The 25,304-nt window shown below is 40.4% G+C and overlaps 1 protein-coding gene and 1 long non-coding RNA gene across 2 annotated transcripts; one reads left to right on the top strand and one right to left on the bottom strand.

Moving 5' to 3' along the window:
* Window positions 1–457: 457 nt before the first annotated feature.
* CDC37L1 (cell division cycle 37 like 1, HSP90 cochaperone) lies at window positions 458–9,541 on the bottom strand. The gene is made up of 7 exons (XM_021531712.3): window positions 9,374–9,541; window positions 7,856–8,137; window positions 5,482–5,572; window positions 3,437–3,552; window positions 3,003–3,125; window positions 2,099–2,251; window positions 458–1,185 (listed from the first exon to the last, which is right to left on the bottom strand). The coding sequence occupies exons 1-7, from the start codon at window positions 9,476–9,478 to the stop codon at window positions 1,084–1,086; spliced, it is 972 nt and encodes a 323-aa protein (XP_021387387.1). The 5' UTR covers window positions 9,479–9,541; the 3' UTR covers window positions 458–1,083.
* A 4,342-nt stretch (window positions 9,542–13,883) lies between these two features.
* LOC144248309 (uncharacterized) lies at window positions 13,884–25,000 on the top strand. Its single transcript, XR_013341689.1, has 3 exons — window positions 13,884–13,954; window positions 17,830–17,951; window positions 23,861–25,000. It is a non-coding gene; the product is annotated as an uncharacterized LOC144248309 (long non-coding RNA).
* The last annotated feature ends 304 nt before the right edge of the window (window positions 25,001–25,304 follow it).

Genomic DNA, 25,304 nt, shown 5'->3' with positions numbered 1-25,304 from the left:
CTGTCTTTGCTAGTCTTCCAGTTATTCTATACATTTTTATAGACAGATCTGCTGTAAGAGCAACAAGTTAGAACAACACAGTAGAGTTTTGGAGTGCAAGGTTCTGTGGAAGGCCTTGTCTAGAAAATATATTTGGATTTTCAGCTTCTTAAACAAGAAGGTTTTAATTGTTTTCCACTTAATGTTTGAGCTGACAATGTCAGAAACCCACTTTGGTTAAATAGCATATGAAATACCTTTCAAACAGTGCATGACACCTCACCCTATGTGACCTGGAACAAAGCTTTTTGTTTAAACAGAGGTCTTAGCCTAACCCTTGTACAAGTTCACTTCGTCAATTACTTCAACCATAACAAGACTTGGTTTTAAAAAAAATAATCTGAAGTTAGCCTGATGAACAAGAAGAGAATCAGACTCCCAGAAATCATACAACCCAGCACTCATTCGCAGACAAGTGTTGCTTATGTTTTAGGATTAAACCAAGTTATGTTTAATGAAAGTACAATATAACATTTAAATCCCCTTCGTAGAGGTAGAAAGCCAGTGTATTAATCTAATCCATTCAGATCAGAAATACTGTTACCAGATACTGATTTATTGCTATTAGTGATAACCAAATTTCAGAGCTTATACTGTCAGCAAGGTAGCATGAATACAGTTGCAATCTCCAATATTCAAACATATCCACATCTGTAGTAAGACAACAGCAGATATTACCAAGAATCTGCTGCTTCTTGTAAACATTGTAGTTGTGCAGATGTTTAATTTCTAAAATCATGAAAGGCAAGGTTAGTAGCAGAAAACACATCCAGTTTCACATTCGGCAATAAAAGAACCCTGCTCTTCAAGGACAACTATAAACCTAGCAGCACATTTCAAACAATATTACAAGTTTTTCCTTAGTTACCCACCCTTCAAAGTCCTTCCCCCCACCAAACAAATAAAACCAACAAAAATCTGACACAAAAAATAAAGTGCAGTACCCAGAAAAATAAGTGTCAAGAAAATAGCCATGTTTGTTTCTTTGGGAAAAAAAAAAAAAAGGGGAAACAAAAGAGTACTTGGCCTCAAGTCTTAGAAGTACTATAATGTGTCCATCATTTTGGATTCTTCTTCATCTCTTTGTATCACAGAGTTGAAACTGCAGACATCTGTGTTTATGGAACCTTGTAGATCTCCTGTGTTCTGCAACAGATGAAACACTGACAGGTTAATGCTCCACAATTGTATAGATAGAGGGAGAAACACAGTGAGAGGAAACAAAGACTGCTTGCATTGTCCATCTTATGAGGAGACAAATTTACAATAGAAAGTAAGGTCTGAAAACATCATTAACCAGTATTATGTCACTGTGTCAAGAATTTTTAAAATTTGCTAGCATAGCTTGTATTTGGTCTTAATATTTCTAGCACCTAACTGCACATTTATATAAAATTCAGCTGTTTTATCTACCTCTGAGAGGTACTTTAATCAAATTATTTCAAATAAGTACTTTCAATTGTGACTCTTTTCCTAATACATAATTTCTGACAATCTTTTAAGTTGTTTCCTCATTCCAGAATGCGGCCATAACTTTATCACAAAGGGAGACCTTCCTTAGACTTGACTTCTCTTGCCAAGAGAAGTTGTGGGGTCCCTGGCAGCGTTCAAGGCCAGTCTGGATGGGGCTGTCTGGTCTATGAAAGATGTCCCTGCCATGGCAGGGAGTTTGGAACTAGATGATCTTTAGGGTCCACTCCAACTCAAACCATTCTATGATTCTGTAACTTACTTGACCCCATGATTTTACACTGCTCATGGTGATGACTGGGAATACAATTCTAGGATCTGATCAGTTTCATCATGCAGTGTTTATTTTAGGCATGCAAATGTAAAAGCAATGAACAAACATATACTTTGGCCTTATACTGATGCTGTGAATTCCAGCAAGTAAAAAGAAAGCCCATAAATGCCTTTTATATTAATAACACTGCATGATATATCCCAAGCACTAGCAATTCAAGAAACAATCCTCTTTATGTATCAGAAAGGTATAGCTTCTCTACGCAGGACCTAATCCTGCTTTAGTTAAAATAAATTTTGGAAATAATAAACATACCTGTAAAAAAGATGTCCACTCTCCCACACCAGGACTGACACTGAGATCATGGAGCAACATAGTTTGAAAGCCATGTGACTGTGACCAGACTCTCACTCTTGTCTTGAATGCCTCAAGCTCATTTTTAAAGGCCTCAAAGTAGCCTTCTCCTGTCTACAAAGAGAAAAATGAACTATTTGTTCTTTAGCCATATTTACTTTTGAATTGTAAGCTTAGACAGTGCTGAAAAAAATCCATTATGTTAGACCTTTTGGGGAATAACAACAGTGAACAACTCAGGAATGTTAGTCAATTTAAAATTACATTTCATGTAGATTTCTTTTTAAGACAATCTGTATAATTTATATACATAAGCAGGTGATTTATCTGAGAACATGTAAAACTAAATTTAATTTAAGCCTTTCAACAATATTAAGATCCATTAGAATCTTGAACAACTGAACAGAGTCTACAGTTTTCCCACCTTTTTCCTGCAAAGCTATGGATTGCCCTATTTCAGTCATGAGAAAGGGATTCTTTATATATCTGCCTCACTGTAAAGGGCAGATGAAATGGAAAAGTTGTGACAATATGTAACTACACTTTGAAAATGTGTAATTAGTCAACAGTCACACTAGTCAGTATTTGCTGTTGTTACTTAGTTATTACTTATCTGTAAACACCTGCTGTCTCCCAACTGCATCTTGCTTTCCACCTACAACAAGAAAAATCCACTAACCTTTCATTTTCAGAACTGGAATTATAACAAAGTATTTTGTCTAGAAAATAATTGCTAACAAAACACTTTCCCATAAACCTAAATCAGTCAACAAATTATTTATTCTCACATGTTTAGGAAGAAACAGTCTCTAAAACACTTGTGTCTTATAAAGAGTTTCTCACATTATTACCCAAATTTACTTACTTTGGCTTTTTGGAAAAAGAGACGAAAACATCCTCTTGGATCCACATTACAGCTTCTGGCAATTTCTATAATAAACTGCATTACAACTGCTTGGTGTGCTACTTGCTCCATCAGAGCTCGTTTCTGAAAAAAAAAAAAAAAAAAGAAAAAAAAAAAGAAAAAAAAAGAAGTTTAAGTTCTGATTTAAAGAAGTTTCCTGAGATTATATTTCTAAAATTCAGCAGAATTCCCTTTGTTCCAGTTCCTAAGCAGATGTGAACCAATGTTTACAGAAGCAAGAGGACTCATAATTAGCTATAACTAGACATAAAGGTAACAATGCATTATAAAGCAGACAGGGCTGGAAGAACAGTTAAACAGCTAATAAACTTGGTCACCTTTCTGCTGTGCAAATGGGAAAATGTGTGCTTCCAAAGATTTAAACATCTTCATACCTGTTCAGCTTCTAGATGAAAACACCACAACATGAGATACCTAGATGTTTCTTCACATACAAGGTATGGGTGATCAGACAAAAACCTTTGACTATCATCCCATCTGCTCAGCATGCCTAATAAGAGAAACACAGTTAAGATATTCTAAACAGAAAAAACTATTCAATGCAGCAAGGTTACTTGCATTGATTCCAAATATACATAACTTTGCAATTTCCTAACCTCAGAATGATAGCATGCAGCTAAATTTGGGGGTTTTATTTATTCATCTAACCAATGCTGAAAAAGCATTACTAGAAGGCACAGTTAGACTTTGAAGATACTAAAAATAGATTATAACAGTCATGCACTTCTAGTAATACTGATAATTTATTTTTAATCAGTTCTCATAAGCAAACTAAGCGGTGTAGATATCTAATAGAACATCAAAGATCTTAAAAAGTTTATGGACAGAGATTTATACTAAGTGATTCTAACAAACACAAGTCCTCAAAATGTTTGCAAATAAAGACGCAAAGAACAGAACCTGTAAACAGAACCTGTCAAAAATTAAAGTGCTTCTAACATAAAGTTTCCTAGATTTTTAGTAAACTCAAATTAATTATATAAACTGCTTGATCTCAAAAACCAAAGCCATACCAGTATTGGAAAGTTCATCAGAACTTTGAATTGTGGTATCATGGCGCTACCTTCAGGTAACAAGCTGAATGTAAAAATCAGAACTCAATACTCATAGCATTTCTTAAAGTTGTCCTTCAAGTATCTCTGACAGTCATCACTGGCAACAGGTATCAGATGTGCAGCTTCACCTATCAGCATATAACTGGGCTAAAGTAATGGTAATGACCTAAGCTAATCTTAATTCCAGCAAACAAATGCTGAAAGAGAAAGCAACAGCTTGTATTTCTTGAGTTATTCTGTGTAAGTTCTTCACTGCTTTGGAGCCAGAGGAGGATCCAGAAGCAGGACTCATGAAATATAGTGAAGTCCACACTGCCTCTTTGCAGCAGCTAGCATGGAACAAGTGACTTCAGAAAGCATTAATGTACTGTGGCTTTCTACAATGGATTTATATATCACAAATTAAACTAATAACATGGCTTTGAACTCAGGAAGTATAAAAAAAAGTTACCTTCTGTAATAAGGTTGCTTCTTTAACAGTCTAATTTGAATTTAGATAAAGAGTAATTTTGCCCAACTTTCAGCTAGGAAGCCTACAATATAGCCTCCTCTTTTTTTACCTGCTGAAATGCACAGCAGGAGAGATGTTTTCTAATTCCAATATCATTACACTGAACAGTTAAGGCACTTAAGAGAACGTGTACCTATTATTATTTATATACTCTTGACAGTATTGTGCCTTCACTTGATACTTGACAGGCTTGCTAAAGCTAACAGGGCAGAAAGCCCTTTTTTTAAAATAGCTTTAAGCCCCTCAGAGGCCAAAAAACTTATTAAAAACAACTTTGTAGGAACAACTGAATTTTGCCAACCTAGTCTTATTCCTGATTGTTCTAGAATTCCAAATATGGCTATACTATAGCGTGAAACCGCCTCAGTGGCAAGCACTTCCGAGAACCATAAAAATTTTAGATTATGTTACAAGATCAGCTTTGTGCGCAATCGGGTTTAACAATTATGACAGAGCTAAAGTGACACCTAGTGGATAACTGAGTATAGTGTTAAACTCTCAATTCTGAGCATAAATACTCTCAGTGTAGGTGTTAACAAACATGCCCATGTAATCAGCCATTACTCTTACAGATTAACAGATGACAGAAAATAATTTAATAAAACATTTCATTTAATCTCCTTTAAAAAAGGAGAGAGCCATGGATGACCCACGCACTTTTATATACATGACCTATTTGTCCAGGAATGTCCCTGCCTTTTCCCACTGGCATGGAATATCCCTTGAGTCCTGATAAAATAAAACTGAACCGTCTGTCATTTAGGTCTTTCATTTATTAGCATTCATTCTGTACAAGAAGGAGCAAACTAACGCAGATTCTGTAGGAACCACAAGATGCTGGAAAAACACTCACCGAAGTGTCTAATCTTTTGTTCATGTTTTTGCATAAGCGGTTCAGACACAGCTTCATCTTCAATTTCTTTTCTTTTTTGATTAATAAAACTCTGAGGAAGAGAAAGATTGTACTATCACATAAACTCCACACATACTGTTTAGTGACATAAAGGACTTATTATACTTTAATATGTTACTATTTAAATGGCTATGTTCTAATTTTAGAGTTGTATCATATTTGAAGAGGTTTTGTTTTTGTTTTTTTTTTTTCAGAAAGTGTGTTACCTAGTAACAGAGTTTCAAAGTTAGTCTGAAAAGCTTGTTTTCAGATAGGAACTTAGTGATTTGTTAGTCATGAGAATCACGTACATTGCAGTCTGGATCAGATAAATCAATGAAATTAGGAAATGTGATAGTGATACCAAACAGATTTTTCCTTTCATCTATTCTTCATGTGTATTTGTAGCTCTGTAGCCTGTTACTGTATAACTATACAGACTCATAGCTAGAATTATACCTACTCGGTTAGCAAGAAAGAAAAAACACACACCCAAAAGTTCAATCCTAATTTAGTTTCTTCTGAGACTAAGGACAACATAAAGAACTTCTTCTCCCATAAAGAACTAGAGAGGAATGGGGGCTTTAGAAGAGAGTTTAACCAAGACGGGGAATTACCTCAAAATCTGTGTTTCTAATTGGGCATTCTTGTTAATTATGTTAATTTGCTACACTTATAAAACTGTAGTTGCTCTGTGTCACATGTGCACCTTTGGTGCACTTTTCAGTGTGTATTTTGGTATGTTGTGCACCTGAAGGGGCCCTTCATAAAAAGCTGACTGCATTTATCACTTGACTGTGTCTGGCTTGGCTCAGTAAAAGACAACGATAGCTGTTGAAATTAAATTGTGAAATCAAAGATGAGATCCTACTATTGAAAAGTGTTAATGCTAAATAATTTGTATTTCAGTAGACAGTATTAGAGGCAAACTAGGTTTCATATTCTTGGCTGGATCGGACATTTAAACACCAGAGTTTCAACCCTCCCTGCAAGAACATTAGGTTGCTCCAAGAGCAGTTCAATCTGACCTCTGTTGCTTCTAGGGATTGTGCATCTACAACTTCCTTGAGCAACCTGTTCCAGTGTCTTGATACCCTAATAATAAAAAAATGTCTTCCTCACATCCTATCTAAACCTACCATTTTTCATTTTAAAGCCATCCCCTCTTGTCCTGTCATCACAGGCTGTGATAAAAAATGTTTTCCTCCATCTTATAAGGCCCCTTTAAGTACTGAAAGATCACATGAATGTAAATAAGGGCTCCCTGGAGCCTTTTCTTCTTCAAGTTGAACAACCTCAGCTTTCCCAGCCTTCCCTCATAGGAAAGGTGCTCCAGCCCTCTGATCATCTCTGCAGCATTCCTCTGGAGCTGCTCCAACAGATGTCTTTCTTGTAACTGAGGACCCCAGAACTGGGTGCATTACTTTGGGGGTGTGCCTCAGGAGAGCAGAGGGGCAGAATCCCCTCCCTGGTCCTGCTGCCCACACTGCTTTGGATGCAGCCCAGGACACGTGTGGCTTTCTGGGCTGTGAGTGCCCATGGCTGGGTCAGGTCCAGCATCCCCAAGTCCTTCTCAGCAGGGCTGCTCTGATCTGTTTATCCCCAGCCTGTGCTGAGACGGGAGAACCCAGGTGTAGCACCGTGCACTTGGCCTTGTTAAAACACATGAGATCCCCATGAACCTACTTCTCCATCTTGTCCAGGTCCTCCTCGAAGGCTTCCTTTAAGTCTGATAACCACCACTCAGCTTGGTATCATCTGCAAACTTGCTGACAGTGCACTCAATCCCTGTTTAATCTTAATGAAGATACTAAATAACGGTGGTCCCAGAACAGATCCCTGAAGGACACCACTGGCTTCTGGTGTCCACTGGGACTCTGAGCCATTGACCCTACCCTTTGCATGCCACCAACCAACTACTTTCATATCCACCTAACAGTCCACTCACCAAATTCATTTCTCTCCAGTTTAAGGGAGAAGTATGTTATAGGAGACCACATCAAAGGCTTTGCAGAAGTCCAGATAAATTACATCTGTAACCTGTCCACTGATGCCATCACCTTGTCATAGGTCACTGATAAGGCCACTGAATTGGCCTGGCAGGACCTGCCCTTGGTGCAGTTGTGCTGGCTGTCCTGAACCCCTCCCTTTCCTACATGTGCCTGAGCACAGCTCCTAAAAGGGTCTATTCCATGACCTTCCCAGGCACAGAGGTGAGTGACATAACTGTGTTTTTGTTCTGTTCAAGACACAGAAGACACTCATAGATTAGTAACAACTAAAATGAACAAAAGAGGCTAGCACTTGTTTCCATGCACAGTGATGTAGGTCGTACCTTATTAAAAACTTCTTTACTAACAGGATCTGTATTCCATAGATTCTGTCGTTCCCGCTGGTTTAGTGCTTCTTCTTTTCTTCTCCACTCTTCCTCTCTCCATCTCAACTCAGCAGCTTCAGTCCTTGCTTGAGCAGACTCCTGATCACAGGATTCTGAATTATGCAGTGCTAAACTACCAAATTTTTGCTGGGCTTCTGCTAGGTTCCACGTGCTTTCTACAGAGTGCTTCACAAACTCTCTTTCTTTTTGGCAGGCTAATTCAATCCCTTGGTTGTATGTCTGTGAAGGAAATCAGACATGCTATTTATGGAGAGAAAATTGTTGATTTACAGTTTCTATAGAAGCAGACTGGCCTAAATCCCAAAGCTAATAATAATGCACCTGGAAGGCACCTTAGATATGCAGCATTATAACAGCAGAAGTGATGAAGCATGGCAATGTACAGTTATGTCTTCCAGAAAAAGATTTCCAGTTCAAGACACCTTAACCTTATTAAATGTATTTGCAAAATCATGGATCATGCACTGCTATCAGTAATAGTTTCTAGACTGTAAAAATACTTTTGACACAGCCAAAATCCCTCTGGCTATCTTAGGGCTGGAACATTAGCAGCAGCCAAGTGTGAGAATAATCTGAATATACACTCCTGATAAGAAAGTATTTGGCTTATGATGTCAGATCACAACAGTAACGTAACTGCTGCATTTCAGTATAAGTACCTAAACGTGGCCAACATCTTCTCTTGAACTGGCAAAGGAAGTGGTATTTAAGTTATAAAGTGGCCAAGGCCCAGCACAAACACATGTTCCGTTAGGTCAGATCTGTTGAGGATGTCACCAGTCATAGCTGGGAGAGAAAAAGGACATCTTAAACAACACTATTTATTTTATTTCTACTTGTGTGCTCAGAATTCACACTCAGTAATATGCCAAGGCTTTCCTACCAAGAGTGAATAAAAATGCATCCATATGCATTAGTTCCTCAACCTTCAACTGCCACGTTATGAAATCTGCAGTGCTGACAGCCTCTAGCAGGGGCCCACGAAGGACAAGTGGTGAAAGATTATCTGGAGGAAACTAACGCAAGTAAATCAAACTTAGTGTTCCAACTTTGTTTAGGAATTACAGCATTTTTATTTCTGCAGTAACAAGAATAAAATTCCACCGTTGGAAAAGTAACGTAATGGCAGCTGCTTGCGAGACCGCATAGAATTCCTTACAACGCGTCGATAAATCGCCGCCTCGCCCCGGCCAGCAGGGAAGCACACCGCCCACCTGCCTGCTGCTGCTGGGGCACGGGGCCGCTGGGGCCGCTCCAACCCCGCTTCCCGCACCGCCTGCCCGCGGGGCAGCTGTCAGCCAGGGCGGCCCGCCGGCCCTCGGCCCGCACGGCCCCGTCCCGACACGGTGCCCCGGTCCCGCCGCTGCCCCCGCGGGCCGCGCCGACCCACACCGCGCCCCGGCCGCCAGACGCGGAGCGACGGCCCGGGGCAGCGGGGCGGGGCAGCGGGCGTACCTGCACCTCCGGCAAGCGCTGGCGGACGGCGGCGTCCCGTGCCTGCTCCTGGTCCTCCTCCTGCGGGGCGCCGCCGTCCCGGGAGCGCGGCAGCCACAGCGCCATGCCCGGAGCCGTCCCGGCGCCGCGACCCGGTACCGGAACTGGCGCAGCGACACTTCCGCCGCTCGCGCGGCCGGAGCGCCCGCCCTCGGCGCGGCGGGCGGGGCGAGGGGCGGGGAGAGGGGCGAGGGGCGGGGAGAGGGGCGGGGAGAGGGGCGGGGAGAGGGGCGGGGAGAGGGGAGAGGGGCGAGGGGCGGGGAGAGGGGAGAGGGGCGGGGAGAGGGGCGAGGGGCGGGGAGAGGGAGGGCGGGGAGAGGGGAGAGGGGCGGGGAGAGGGGAGAGGGGCGAGGGGAGAGGGGCGAGGGGCGGGGCGAGGGGCGAGGGGCGGGCGGGGCGAGGCGAGAGGGGCGAGGGGCGGGGAGAGGGGCGAGGGGCGGGGAGAGGGGAGAGGGGCGGGGAGAGGGGCGAGGGGCGGGGAGAGGGAGGGCGGGGAGAGGGGAGAGGGGCGGGGAGAGGGGCGAGGGGCGGGGAGAGGGGCGAGGGAGGGCGGGGAGAGGGGCGAGGGGCGAGGAGAGGGGAGAGGGGCGAGGGGAGAGGGGCGAGGGGCAAGGGCGGGCGCGGGCGCGCCCCCGGGGCGATGATGGAGGCGGCGGGACGGCGATGATGGAAGTGGCGGGACGGCGATGATGGAGGCGGCGGGGGGGCGATGATGGAGGCGGCGGGACGGCGATGATGGAAGTGGCGGGACGGGCCCGCGGGCCCGCCCCGGCCCGGCTTTGCTCCGGCCGCCGCTCCGGGCCCGTGGCCGAGCAGCCGCCCCTGTCCGTGCTCTCGCCACTGTCTCTGACCCTGCCTCTGCCCCCTGTCCTGTGCCTGTCACCTGTCCCTATCCCTTTCCCTGACCCTGCCTTGGCCGTGCCGCTGGGAGGCCGCTCACCGTCCTGCAGGCTGCCGTACGGCGCTGGAAAACTGCACCGTGTCTGTTTATGTGTGTGTGTGTGTATGTATGTGTCTGTGTATACACGATCCTTCAGTCCTAAGAGCTCCTGGGGTGCTGTCTAGGGTGTTTCAGTAGCCTGGCTGTCATCTGGGATTGGAAGTTAGTATATAATGAGACCATACCTTTGTGATAGCACCCCTGTAAAGATAAAAATGTGCCTTGTAGTCCTACTTTTTTACCCGTGCAGTGGCTATTTAGCTCTTCCTCCAAACAGGAGGCACTGACTATTTCTTCGGGGGTTGCACGTGTAAAGTCTGCTAGAAAAACACGCCAGGAAAACTTTAGGTTAAACTGGAAGGTGGGAGACCTGTTGCTGTGTGTTGTTCATTTAACAAAGGGATTACTGATGTGGCTAAAGGGATAATACTAGTATGTTGCTCACAACAGTTGTCATCAGATAGAAGAAAAAAAAAATATGGTTTTCACTCATGTTCTTGTAATCAAATGTTTCTGTGTAGTGCTAAGGCCTATGAAATTTAGTCCCTGTTACATGGGATGATAAAAGCCAAAAATACAAAATGAGAGAGCTCCCAATGATAGCTCTTAACCTGGCACCCTTTTGAGGTTATCAGCAATAAAGCCAAGGGCCACTGGGTCCCTTCTGAGATAGGGTCCTGCAGACTTGGGCTTTTGCACATGCCTAAGATTAGACCAAGGAGTTTCATGCGAGAGTATCCTTTTCTGTCATGAGGTTATTTTTCCTGGTGTGTTTCTGGCTGAAAAACCAACATTTTTCTCAGTTTGTGCAACACAAAAAGGCAGAATGAATGCCTTCCTCCTGTTACTCCTCTGTTGTCTCATAAGGTGTGCTTTGAAAAGGTGGCTGTGGTTTGTTGTGTGCCTTGGGCTAGAAACTGATGTCTCAAGCCTTGTGTAAGATGTAATTCAGGTGCAATCTTATTTCTCTTTACAAGTGGTAAGTTCTTCTTGTTTCACATGTTTCTCAACATAATAAGATGCATTATTAGGCCCATTCCTCAAACAGAACTTCACATTTCTTTAGAATTTTATGATCTGGAACTTTGACATAAATGATAATGAGAGGTCATCTCCCACATGGACAGTTTTTACCTAATATCAGTTATAGCAGCAGTCTATGTGAGGGTAATTGAAGTTATTTTGATTCAGAAATGATTGATCTGGGATCAGTATGACACCCTAATTATAATATGGCTATCATTGTTAAGATTTCTGTCTGTGTAGAAGACATGATGTAAAGAAAGGTCTAAATAAACAAAGGACAAGTGGTTTTGGTGCCCTTTTACATGTCACTTGAACACCTGGAACTGATGATAAGAGGAGTCTCAGTGTTTTACCTGTACCTTACCTTGTGTTAATGTATGTTGTGTTTGAAGATTGTTTTTTTAAAAATGGTGTAAGACAGTGTGGCTGTGTCTATGACAAGCAAGCCCATGCTGAAGCCATTTGCAAAAGAGGAATGCAGTAAGTTTAGAGGAACAGTATATTTCTTATCTATTGGATCCAATGTCTTCTTGATTGTTTTTCAAATTACTCTTACTACCTGTGTGTTTCTCTAAAATTGTTTACATCTGGCTCACAAGAGGCTTTTCTTGGAGTAGCATGATTGCTTTTTCTTTCCCCCGTGGTTGTCCTTGACACAAGTGAAAAACTACACATGCAGACTAAAGTATAATTCTCGTTAAGGCCTTTTCCCTGTCTCTAGGCAAACACAACTCTAACACTACTGTTTGATCTCTATGCAATAAAACCCCACAGCCATGTTATGACCAGAAGTGGGAAATACAACTTACTACAACAGAAGAGTAGTTTCTCATATTTACTTATGCTAAGAGGAAAGTAATTCACATGAATTAAGTCTTGTTAGATAAGTTCATCTTTTGTTTTACTACACATTAGGGGTTTTTGTGCCTGTGACCTTCATCATTAGGTGTTGACAAACAGTGAAACAGCTCATTTTCTTGGAGAAAATATGGCTTAGGTCAGCCCTCTTTAAAAAAGACTTGCTAAAATTTTGTCTGAAAACACTGGTGTCATTTGAAGCAGGAAGGTGATGACTTCACAAAAAAAAAGGAGTAGCAAATATTAATAAAACAAGAAGAATGCAGCTGAATGCATCTTCTCTAAATGGGTAGAATATCTGATGTTAATGCTTAAATAAAATCAGTGGTAAAATTCCTATTTACTTCAAAGAGGTCAGAATTTCACTCCAAGGTGTGCAAAGAGTATTTGAATAAGACATAATTCATTGTAGTAAAATAGACAAGAGCTAAAGGTAGACAAATGCATTTGAATTTGTTTCTTGAAAGGTATTTTTCACAGGTATTTCACCTGTGAAAAAAAAAAAAAACCTTTTATAAAAACCTTTTGTTTTTATAAGATATTCATACATGCTTTACAAAATACACAGAAAACTTCCTTACATTTTCTTAATTGCCTAAATGAGAATATTACTGTCCTTTAAGGTGTTTAGAGTTACAGCTTTTAATCTTTTAATTCAGGATGTGTCTTCTAGGATTGGCCAAGAATTCACGTTTTTGAAACATATATTTCCTAATTGTACCTGTGGTTCTTCTGGTTTACAGTTCAAAGAATTGCATTTACAGTACTGTGAACCTGGTATTTTTTCCTTACAAATTCCAGGTTGTTCTGATGTTGATGCCAATATGAATGAATATGAAATTTCAGCTTTGTTTTTTTCCAAAACTCTGTATAACTTTAAAAATGTAAACCACATCCTAAAGTACACAGTAATATATAATATTAGCTAAGTTATTTGCTCAGTGGTGGCTCGGCAAAAAATATGAGAATTATTTTGAATAGGTATTAAAGTGTTCCTGTGAATGCTAATTGTTTAATGATTTTCTGTGCTTCTTACTATTTTCCCAAAGGTGTTTGAAGGTGCTTTAGATCCTGCTACAGAAAGCAAAATACAGAAAGTAAGTATGATATTTGAATAATAGCTGATAATTAAAATTGAAAAAGTAGATCCATGTATTCACATAGTGAGTCTGTTTCTCTGACTGTCTTTCCAGAGTATATGATCTGGTACATGTTGCTCCCTCTTTACGTTGCGCTTATTTGGGCCATTTGAATGTCAGTCTTTATAAGCAAGGTCCCCACAAATCAATTACATGATTTTTCCATTCTTAGGACAGGCTGTGTTCTAAAACTAGTGTGACACACTAGGCTAACCTAACACTGTGCTTTTTATTTTTCTATCAGCAACTTTGCATTTTGAAGTCTCTGACAAGTCATGTCACATTTAATAGTTAGGCAGTTTTTTAAAAGCCAAAATCTATTGCTTGTAGGCAGATGGGGGAGAGAAAAAAAAATTGTCTACATTCTGTTTTGCCATTGCCAGTGGACTTTCAACAGTCAGTCATACCTATAGAAGCACATGGTAAAATATTTTCAATCTTAAATCAAGCTTTAATTCACTTGGAATTCCTTTGTCTTATAAGGGTTTCAGAGTTTTGTCCTTCTGGAGCAAAATCAACAGAAGCTCAAGAAGAAGCCACTGACTGTCCCATTGTCTTGATAGATTGTAAATCCATCAGGTATCAATCACAGAGAATGACTGTCCTGATACTACTTTTATGTATGTGTATCCTAATAATAATGATAATAATATTAGAACAAATACTCAAGGAACCAAAGTAGAAAGTAGGTCTGCATCTATCTTCTTTCTCATCTATCATTCGTCCACTCTTCTGGTTCGTTTGCTGTCCTTCCTCCATTCCTTTCTGTAAGGGTACCTTTTGATTACTGTCCCAGGTGTAAATAGTAAATCTATTCTATCATTCAGCCACCCTGCTATACTTTGTTTTTCATCTCCCACTTTATGCAATAAAATTTAAATTAATTAATTTTGCGTCTTCAGAAAATAAGCAAGTAAATATTTTTCCATAGGCAAGTAAGTATTTTTCCATATGCTAATTGATTTGATACTGTAAAGGATATTAGTATCAGGATACTAGTGTTAGTTTTATGTCATGCCACCTAGTTTTCTCTCCCTTATAAATTTAAAGACCTCCTCCATTGGTATTTATTTCTACTCCATAATTTATTGTATATTGTGGGTACACACTTGAGTAGAAAAAAAATATTTTCTGATTTGAATAATTTGAATAAATTGTTAGGGTCAATCATGATGCTTTAGTTTCTTCACCATAATTTTTTTGTTTCTGATAGGAGTCTAGTTTTCTTGTTACCTTCAACACAACACAATAATGTAAAATTCATCTTGTTAGATAGTCATCTTCAGGCTTCATATTGAGCATTCTTGTAAGATGGGAAAAAGGCAAATGGACACTGGGTGGCAGATGAGTGCTATTGTTGAAGTTACTGATTATGGAGCATTCGTATAGGTTCTAAAACGGCAGACTATTTACTAAAATCGGTTATTATTCTGTTACAGCAAATTCAAAATATGAACTTGATGTTCCCTGTGTAACAAATATTCTTGTACATTTAGTATTTATTTTTCAAGATATTTTGCTTCAGATAGTCATCTTTCCCTTTCCTTTTTGCTTTATGCTTTGAAGAGTTGCTGATATATTAAAGGGTAATTTGTGATATTATTCCTGGTTCAAAAACATCAGTGATATTGAAGAATGAGGATGCAAAGACTAAATTGATATAATCTATTATTATCTCTAAATAAAAGCCTAAACAAGGCAAAAAAAGGGGGGTGATCTGGCTTAGTACAAAGAGTGTTCATTTTCCTGTATGATTACTTTTGTGCAAGCTTTGTGAATATCATGCTGTCAGATAACTAGGTGTAGTGTATAAAGCTCGTTTGTGCCTTGGTATAGCATATTTTTTTCTGTATGTCAGGACAGAAAAGACTGATCAGTAATAACTCTAAAAGGGATGACACTCTTTTAAGTAATGCCAAAGGATCTAATATCACCAGCGTATTCTGGCCCTTTAGAATATCTGTTCTTTATTCTGCATAGTACTGACATATCCTTCTGTTTTCATTTGTGTTTTTTGGCTCTGCAAAAATATGCAGCTTTGAGATTTGGCTTACTTATTGTACTGTTATTGTACTTACTTATTGTACTCTTTCAACTTCTTAAATTTAAAATATATTGTCAAAAGCAAAATGTATTCCTCACAAGAGGAAGCAGTGCCTACTTATGTCCTTGGCTGAAGTCAGACTTCATATGGCAAAATTTAGTATTGCCTTTTTTTCGGAGTGTCAAAAGCTCACAAAAGTTTTTCCTTAGTTGTTGTAAAGCTGGGATCCATTAGAAAGACAGAAAAACAATGTGACTAAAAAAGATGAAATTTGGAATATGATCAAATATGGTAGTCTCATTATTAACTTCTACTGAAAATTGTCAGCCTTTTTGCATGGTTTGCAGGGTTTGTTTTTCTTCTGATTAGAAGTGAACATGTCCTGTTTCTGTAAAGACACAGAACATGTCCAAGTGAAGGCAGCAGCAGCTTTTATAGCAGAATATCCATTAGTGTCACACCTCAGGAAGGCAAAACCCCTGCTATAGTTTCTAAGCCAGATACTTGACAGTGTGCAATATAGCTTGCCTTCTGGGCTGGGAGCCTATTGAAGTATTTTCTCTGTCTGGCTGTGCCACCTGTATGGAGCAGCACTGATCTCCTTTACTCAGAACACAGTTAATAGGCTTCTGAAGGAAGAAAAGAACTAAAGGCAGTGTGGTGTAGGGCTTAACAATACTGTACTATGATAACCCAGGACAATTCATCTCCCTCATTTAAGTATGTACAATCCCAGTCACATTATATCTGGTCATGGTAACCTGGGGTACCTTACTTCTTCCCATCTGCATATGCAGAGTCACACATATGTTTTATGTTATAAAACATAAGGCATGTTTTCTCTTGTGAAAGTAACTGGGATAGCTTGCTTCCTCATCATCTGCACTCAGCTTTGCACAGCTACCAGTGTGGTGACCAGCTGCCAGTCTTGGAATTCAGACAAAAGCAGTGGCATCCCTAGAACAAAACAGAAATTTGCACATATATGTAAGGCAAGTCAGTTAATCAGTGCAACTTTTATTATCCACCCCTGCAGTGCTATCCTTTGAGGTGTACTCCCATGCAGTTCTCCTGGTTCCCCATTTGATTAGGGTTTGTGTACTGGAAATGCCATATTCTCATCAAAGCCAAAGTTGCTGAGTGTTGTGCCTTGTCACTGAGAGACTAGCATCACCTTTTTGCTTGTAATACATGGATTACACCCTCAGTTTGTAGGACACTGCTTGCATGCTGTACTGTTTATTCGCCAAGTTAACACAATGTTCATTTACTACATGCTGGTACTCTGGAGGAAATGCATTTTGAAAATTATGGTGATTATCTTCCAACACTACTGTATGATGTCTGTTAACAAACATTAGAATATTGTCATTTCATATAATTTTTTTTTTAATTTTATTCCTTTATTAAAAGAATTTTAAATTCTTTTCCCTGTGTGAGACAACTTCTAATTGTACTGAAAACACCAAGAAATCAAGATCAACATTTAGTAATTTGTGTATAAACACATGCCTTATACATATTTTATAAAATACACACTAGCATGACATCCTCTATCACAACTCTGGACATTCTCTACAACCCAAATAAGTAGTGTGCTGTAAATGTGCTTGCCACAGTAGTGTGCCTTCAAATCTTGTAGTTGTGTCCATCCCCAACATACTTTGACTTCTCTGTGATGCTTTGAAAGTTAATAACAGCATCAAATAACTGCTGTTATAATTAATAATATTTTTGTTATTATAATAATAATTAATAACTGCTCTGCTAAACCAAATCTTTCAAAACCAGTGTAAACACAAGTGGTTTCCCAATCTCCTATCCTCTTCATTTCCTGTTCAGAAAACAAAGTAACCAGCTGCAGCAAAGTAAAGGTTCTGGGGATATAGTGAATAAGCCATTTTCTGTAGACATAGTTATTCTTTTACTCAAGCAGGCTAAAAAACCCTGGTGTTGTTGTATATACAAATATACTGTATTCAAATGTATATCTATAGAAATATATTGTATTCCTATATACAAATACAGGACCAAATGGTTTGGGCTTGCTGCATTTATATGGTTTGGTTTGCTGTGGCTCTCATGAATGCAAACTGAAATGATCCCTGACAATAGAGGATGACAGTACACTAAAAAGTAGCTGCTGTCTTAAACATTTCCATCATCAAAAATTCTTAATCCTGTGGAACATGTGCCATTCCTGTACCACACTTTCTAGGCCCACTAATGTTCCAACTACCACCTGCTTCTGAAAGCATCACTATGTGTGAGATGAGCAGTAGTCTGTCAAGAACATTCACTCATTCATTCACATTTGTAAATTCATGAAGTTTTCATTACACAGCAATGACAATTCCATGTAACAACCCTGACAGCTATTTTTAATAGTGTGTTTTTCTTCTTTCGGTAGGGAAAGACTGTGCATTTTATGAAGGGAGCACAGGAGACTTTCTGTTCCCAGAATGCAAGCTGCCTCCGGCCTGTTGTGGTATGGATAGAGAATTAGTGATGACAGTTTCTCCTTATTTTCCAGTAATTTGCCTGAAACTAGTACTTATCATATCAGTCTGAAGAAGGAAGGACTGGAGTGGTAGTGACAATTTTGTGTGGACTGGACTTTGACTATCTCTTTGATCCTTTTGAGCACAGGGGAATGTTCCTGTTCACTTTAGAATATAGAAGTACTGAGAGAATGTACCAAGTATGGGCTACCCTAACAATTAAATTTGTTTGTCACACACTCTAGGCCGGTAGAAGATCTAATTACAAGACATTATATTTAGCTATATACCTTCATCCACAGATGGTGTGAAAGGTCCAGTCACTTAAAAGATTTTCAAGATTCTTTGTACCAGTGGCCTTTGGGGACGCCAGATTTCTATCCATTTTCTTTATCTCATGTACTCACCTTGTTTTTTTTTCACTTTGCCTGTTCCCACTCTTCTCTTGAGGGTCTTTTATTTTTGTATTTTTGTAAGGCTTCCCACTCCCTATTCTTTCTAGGGTTCATGGTTTCCAAAAGGAGCAACAGCAGCCGAGAATGATTATATTTTCATACTTTTCACTACATTATAGATTAGATTATACAAAAGGAACAATGAAACTGACTTCAGTTTTATCAATGTGAGTGTATTTCAGTATACAATAGCTTTGAACAGGGAGGGTCATCTTTCTTGTGGACTCAGTTTTGCACTGATTCATTCAGAAGGTTCTTGTGCTTATTCCACAAACTAATAATGGCATTATTTAACATCACAAAATCCAGTATTATGTATAAATTGCAAATACAGAAATACTAGAGGTTAAAAAAAATTACTGTTTTTTTTTTTTTTTCCATAACAGACAATTATGAAGTTCTGCCTAATACAGGAATACTTTCCATACATTTGAAATAGCAATTTATAAATATATGCTCAGGTTAACTAAACATTACTTTGTACAATTCTTCAACTTGGTCCTTAAGAACCTGATGAAGACAAAGAAGGTGGTAACATGTTCGTAAAAGAACAGGTGATTTGGGCTACACTCAAACTAACTCAGATCCAGAGGGAGAAATGGGAGCATCACATAATTTCTATGGGTAGATATGGGCCAGCCAGATGCTGCACTCAAATTATTAATATGTCATCATATTTCCTTCCAGATGTACCTTATTTCTTTCCTTCTTTATCACTACTGCTTGTATTTTTATCCTCTTTGCATAAGGGTAGGGGCAAGTGAAGTTTGAAGGTACTGTACCATGGTCATTCTTGTAGAAGAAAGAGAGGAGCTGCTAGAAGTGCACAGTTCAAAGTCTAAGATAAATGAATGGATGTTGTTGTTGTTGTCAGGCATTATTGGTGTCTTTACAGTATTTTTCATTACATTACCTGCCTTGAAAGGCAAATCTGAATTTCCTTTTCACATTGCTTTGGAAAGTGTCCTTTGAGTTAACCTAGTCCACCACTGTACAAAAAGAGCTGCTAATTACACAGTAAAGAACTGTATATATTTTTTGTAGATCATGGGTTTCTTCTCTCCTTTCTTCACAATACTGGCTTTATGAGGAAGTATCAAAGTCACTACCAAGTGCCTGGGTCATTGCCTGAAACAAATGTTTGGAACATGCTGGCCTTATACATTATATTCACCTTATGGCACAGTTTATACCAATTAAGAGAGCAGACTAAAATCAAAGTGCTGCTTTTCGTAGGTAAACTCCTTTGCCACTGTTATTTGGTAGTGAATTTGCTGCAAGGCTTCTTTGGCTAAAGTGCCTCCTTTAGTCACTTCTGTTTATGCAGTTTCAATGGAGATCTTAATTGTTCAGATTATAAGAGTGATGCATATGCAGTGATTAACAGTTATTATCAAGGGAAAAACATCAAAAATAGAGTTCTGCACAAAGACAATTATTGGAGGTCTTCCACTTCAGTACAGAAGGCAAAATTAGGTAACCATTTGTGGTAAGGATGAAGATCTGATTACAGTTTTTACAACCTATTACAGAGTCTATTTGAGCCTACTTTTACTATTGCATTTGTATCTAGATATCAATGACAAATTTCTGGTGGAAATCTGGTTAATGAATTAGGAATATTTAGGAAAGGAAAAGAAATTCCTGAATATCAAATTCAAAAGACACTTCTAGATACGTTAAAAATATTTTTCTTTTTAGTCTTCTCCTTTTAATTTGGACACAAACCAATCTGTACATTTCAATATTTGTTAAGGATTTAATGAGCAGTTTTTTTCATGTTTTTGAGCTAGGCCTTCTGCTTCCTTCCAAAAACTCTGGGCCTGTTTGCACTTGCTGACAGGACAAGTAGGCTGAGGCACCTGGTGGTATGACAGTATTTATTAGTCTCCCTGGTTCTCCTTGGATCAATCAAATTCCTTTTTTAGTCATTGAAGTTAGTGGAAAGGATTTCTCAGGTTTCATCTGTAGACCTTTGAGTTTAGCCAGTGGGGTGATCCATCTGAATGTTTCAAAGCACTAAAAATTTCTAGGACAGTGTTCTTCTGACTATTTACCTGATATATGTGTAGAGAGGAACATATCTCAGTTGATCAGTATTTCCAATCTAACTTGATAACTATCTAGACTAACTTGGCTTTGCCTAGGTCCTGGTCTTGTATTCCTCAGTATGTGTGTTTTACTAACCCTATATTTAAGAATCGTGTATTTTAAGTGCTACCACAAATATGTTGAGATGTTATGAGTTACATTCTTTAAATGCAGCTATGGAGAATCATGAAATCCTTTAGCTTGAGATGGGCCTCTATAAGCCACTTAGTCCAAACCCCCCTTAAAGCAGGTGCAATTAGAGGAAACTACTTGAAGCCTCATGTGGTAGAGTTTTGAATATTTCCAAGGACAGAGAATCCATAGCCACTCTGGGCTGACCACTACCATAGTAAAAAAACTTTTCCCTCTATCTAATTAAAAGTTACACCATTTATTATTGGCCTTCCACTAAGTATCTCTGAAAAAAAGCCTGGCTTAATCTTCCCTATATTCTTATATTAGATAGTCATAGACAACCACCCAATCTCAGAATTGTTTCTATTGGAAAACATTTAATGAAACTAACCCCCTTGCTCACACAGGGTCAGCTAGAACTTGTTGCTCAAGATCATTCCCAGTTGCTCATTGAATGTCTTATAACCTTTCTGGGCAATGCGTTTTGTGAGAACCCCAGCCTTGCTCTGGGGTCTCATGTGGTGGTGAAATTCCTCCTCCAACCCATGCTTCCAAAGAAAAACTCTGCAGGCTTTAGCTGTTTGGTCTCAAGGCAGTTTATTGCTAGTTATCTAACAGATTATGTTCTTGGACTGCAGCTATTTGATCAGCGGCCTGGGTAGAGGCACACACACACTGACACCCTGACTGTCTGGTGTCTTCTTCGTGTCTCCCCCCGCCCAGGGCTGCTGCTATCTTTTATATGATATATTACGTATAACATGTTTACAATTATTCCCCAATACCTACTACCTACGTTACCAAGTGTTTTTTTACTCTAAACCAATCTGTGAGTGCCAACATCACCAAGAACATGGAGGTAAGGAAAAAGAAGGAGGAAGAACAGGATCAGCCCACTTTCCTCCATCTTAGAACTTCTGACCCCCATGTACAAAGTGAAAACCCCCCTGTACATGTATTAGAACCCCCCTGTACAATACTAAAAAAAATTCCCCTCTACTTTGTAACTACTTTTACTATACTATCTAACCTTTTGTGATTGCTTGTTCCACCTCCAAAGTTGGTAACGCATTCCATGGCTCAAACTCAAAATCACAGCTGTTTCCAGCTGCCTGCCAGGGTCTAGAATGCTTCTGACCAAGGCCTGGAACCTCTAAAAATTTCTGAAAGACATTTTGAGTTCCCACAGCGTTTGACCAGACCCACAATAGAACAGTGTTTTCTTGTGTTTAGATGGAATTCCATGGTTTTCAGTTTGTGCTCATTGCCTCTTGTCTCTGAGCACCACTGAAAAGACCCTGGCATTGTACCCTTCAATCCAACCCCTCAGGTATTTAAACATGTGGATAAGGCACCCCAGGCCTCTCTTCTCCAGGCTGAGCAGTCTCACCTCTTTCAGGCTTTCCTCATATGGAAGATGTTCCAGGCCCCTAGTCATCTTTGTAGTCCTTCACTGTCCAGTAAGTCCATCTTGTTCCTGTGTTGGGGGGCTCATAGCTGGACACAGTGCTCCATGTGTGGCTTTAGTGCTGAGTAAAAACAAAAGACCATGTCCCTCCACATTGTTTTCAATTACCTTCCTACTGTGGCCTAGGAGGCTGTTGGCTGCCTTTGCCATCAGCTTGCACCACTGTCTCATGGTCATCTTGTTGTTCACCAAAACCCTCAAATCTTTTTCTGCAGGGCTGTTCTTTAGTCAGACAGGCCACAGCATGTAACAGTACTATGTGTTATTCCTCCCCAGATGTAGACCTCTGTGTTCATCCTTGTTGATCTTAAAGAGATTTCTCTCAGATATCCTTTTTCTGTCAGTCCAAGACCCTCTGAATCTTACCTTATCTCTGATCTACAATCACCTTATAGATCAGCCAGTCCTTAGTTGTGTACTGTGTACTTGTTGAAAGATGTACTCATGGTTATTGGTGAAGATGTTTAACAGTGCTGGTCCCAACACTGACCCCCTTGGATACACCACAAATGATTTGCCTCTAAACCAGTGATCACAAAACTCTAGGCCTGGCAGGTGGGCTGTCTTAATCCACTTCATTATATGCTTATTTAACCTGTATTTTGCCAGTTGTTCTGTGAGTCTGTTAGAGGAGCCAGTGTCACAAGTCTTACTGAAGTTGAGGTAACCAACTCCCACTGTTCACCCTTCATCCAACAAAACAGTTACATCATCCACATTGTGGAAAGTTATCAGATTAGTCAGCATGGTTCCTCTTTGTAAATCCATGTTGACTATTCCTGACTACCATGTTGTGCTTAACCCATTTGGAAAAAGGGTTTCTAGGATTAGTTGTTCCTTTATCTTCCCAGAGATTATGGTGAAGCTGGTCTGCCTGTAATACCCTTGATGTTTCATGCTACCATTTTTGAATATGGAAGTAACCTTTTTTTCCCTCCAATCTTCATGAATCTTCCCCAGTTGCCATGACATTTTGGAGGTAATAAAGAGTGGACTTGCAGTGGCATCATGCAGCTTCCTCAGCACTTGTGGGTCCAACCTCTTATGCTCCATGAGCTTATATATGTACAGTTTGTTTAAACTCTCTTTCATCTGTTTTTCCTTTCATAGAGGGCCATGCATGTTCCAAACTTTCCTGTTTTCTGGGGCTTGGGATTCCTCAAGGGCAGTTTTACTAGAAAACATGGAGGCAAAGAAGGGGTTGAGTATCTCAGACATTTCCATGTTCTTTGTTATTGGCACCTCTATGCCATCCAGGAACAGTTTGCATTATCCCTAGTTGTCCTTTTATTCCTTTTTCTATTTGCTACAACTACACATCTAATTCTCTTTTGTTCCCCTTCATGTGCAGAAGTGTTGCCAGATTCAACTCCAGGCTGACCCTTCCCTTCCCTTCCCTTCCCTTCCCTTCCCTTCCCTTCCCTTCCCTTCCCTTCCCTTCCCTTCCCTTCCCTTCCCTTCCCTTCCCTTCCCTTCCCTTCCCTTCCCTTCCCTTCCCTTCCCTTCCCTTCCCTTCCCTTCCCTTCCCTTCCCTTCCCTTCCCTTCCCTTCCCTTCCCTTCCCTTCCCTTCCCTTCCCTTCCCTTCCCTTCCCTTCCCTTCCCTTCCCTTCCCTTCCCTTCCCTTCCCTTCCCTTCCCTTCCCTTCCCTTCCCTTCCCTTCCCTTCCTTTTTTGAGTTGAAATCTGCAATATTTATATAGAACTTTGCATGATATGCCGCCTGTGCTCTTGCATGTGTTATTTCAATACATTGAAGCAAATCAATTTGATAAGCTTTTATTGATGCCACAGCTCTATCAACACTGTGCCCGAGGTCTGATTCTCCAGCCCAGTGGTTCATCTGTGCCCCCAAAACTGGTCTTGATTTTCACGGTAAGAGGATTTGCAAACCCTGAAATCTCCTGCAAAGCTGTAACTGTGAGGATGGGGCTATTTTACCCAAATATTGGGAGCAAGTGTCTTGGGCATTTTGGGAGGAGGCAGAAGGAGGCATCACTTATTCTCCATCTTCTGCTGTCACAGAGCAGAGCAGGAAAGGCTTTTTTTTGCAAACCCACTTGTGTTCAGCGTCACATCTATTGACTTCAAAGTCTTTGGCTCTCAGTGTCCCACACCCTTCATCCATCTTGTGCAAAGAGGTGCCAAGCCTGTAAAACAAAAATTGTATTGCTGAAAAGGAGGAAACTCTCCAAATCTTGCAGAAAAAGAGAGATGGGTTTGGGTTGTTCTGCCCTTTTCTGCCCCCACTGTCTCACCATGCATGCATTATTTCTTGCTGGAGGGTAATCAGATTTGAGGAGAGTTGCTGTACCTGCAGTAAGATCTGCAAGGAGCACATGTGGAGCATAAAAAGCCATGTTATTGCATGGGTCTGGTGGGAGGTGTGGGGTTACTCTGCTCTGGTACAGTTCCCCAACCTTTGTTCTACAGAGCTTTGCTGGAGGGAATATGAGACACTTGCATAAACTCCAACATTTTGGAGAGACTTGTCAGGACATGAACTGGGTCTGAAATGGAGCAAAGCTGCTATTTATACCAACAGACTGTGGATACGCTCACATTTTGGGGTTGAAAGGTGTGCCATCTATCCATCTCCACACCTTCTGATGTGACCTTAATCCAATCCACACTGGTGGTGGGCTCTTGCCTGTAACAGTCTTGATGTGCTCCTGGAAAATAGAAGTGACCAGTTGCTCCCAAGATCTCTCTCTGGAGGGCTTCATGGCAATAAAAGTCACAAAGTAAATATGACTCCTAAATCCACTGAGACGTGAATTTCCCCTATACTTTGAATGCTTCCCCAAACCCTCCTGTAGATAGGCATATTTTCTTCACTGACTACCTAAAAATCAGGACTTTTGTGTCCTTTTTAAGTTTTCTTCTCCCTATTTACCTTTTCTTTCTTGTCCTGGAGCACCACCAGCTGGGAGTCCTGGTTCTCACAGCTTCTCATACCTTGAGTCCAGTTTCCCAATTCCTCAGAAAGCCAGTAGCATCTTTCCCCATGGAGCTGCCAGTTCTGGGGACACAGCTTGCAGCCAGCATAGGCTGAAGACAAGAAAAAGCCATGAGACACTCTGAAGGGTCGTCAGGTTATTCCCCAGCCACCAGCTGAAGGTACTGAGGGATTCCCAATCCCACACCCCAGCTCTTTCCCCATTGCTGAGTTTTTCACATCTATGTGGTTTTGCCAGCCATTGGAGAGAAGGAAGGTTACTGAGGCTGGGTGACCGCA

The sequence above is a fragment of the Lonchura striata genome, chromosome Z (assembly GCF_046129695.1).
Source record: "Lonchura striata isolate bLonStr1 chromosome Z, bLonStr1.mat, whole genome shotgun sequence".
Classification (NCBI taxonomy): Eukaryota; Metazoa; Chordata; class Aves; order Passeriformes; family Estrildidae; genus Lonchura; species Lonchura striata.
This window is presented reverse-complemented; position numbering and strand designations above follow the sequence as displayed.

Bases quoted from the DNA above. Each gene is read 5' to 3' on its own strand.
- CDC37L1 (XM_021531712.3), bottom strand. From the start codon at position 9,478: ATGGCGCTGTGGCTGCCGCGCTCCCGGGACGGCGGCGCCCCGCAGGAG. The intron at 5,573-7,855 runs GTACGACCTACA...TCTCTTCCTCAG, and splicing joins GTAAAGAAGTTTTTAATAAG to AGTTTTATTAATCAAAAAAG. The intron at 2,252-3,002 runs GTAAGTAAATTT...TTCTCTTTGTAG, and splicing joins TCTTTTTCCAAAAAGCCAAA to ACAGGAGAAGGCTACTTTGA.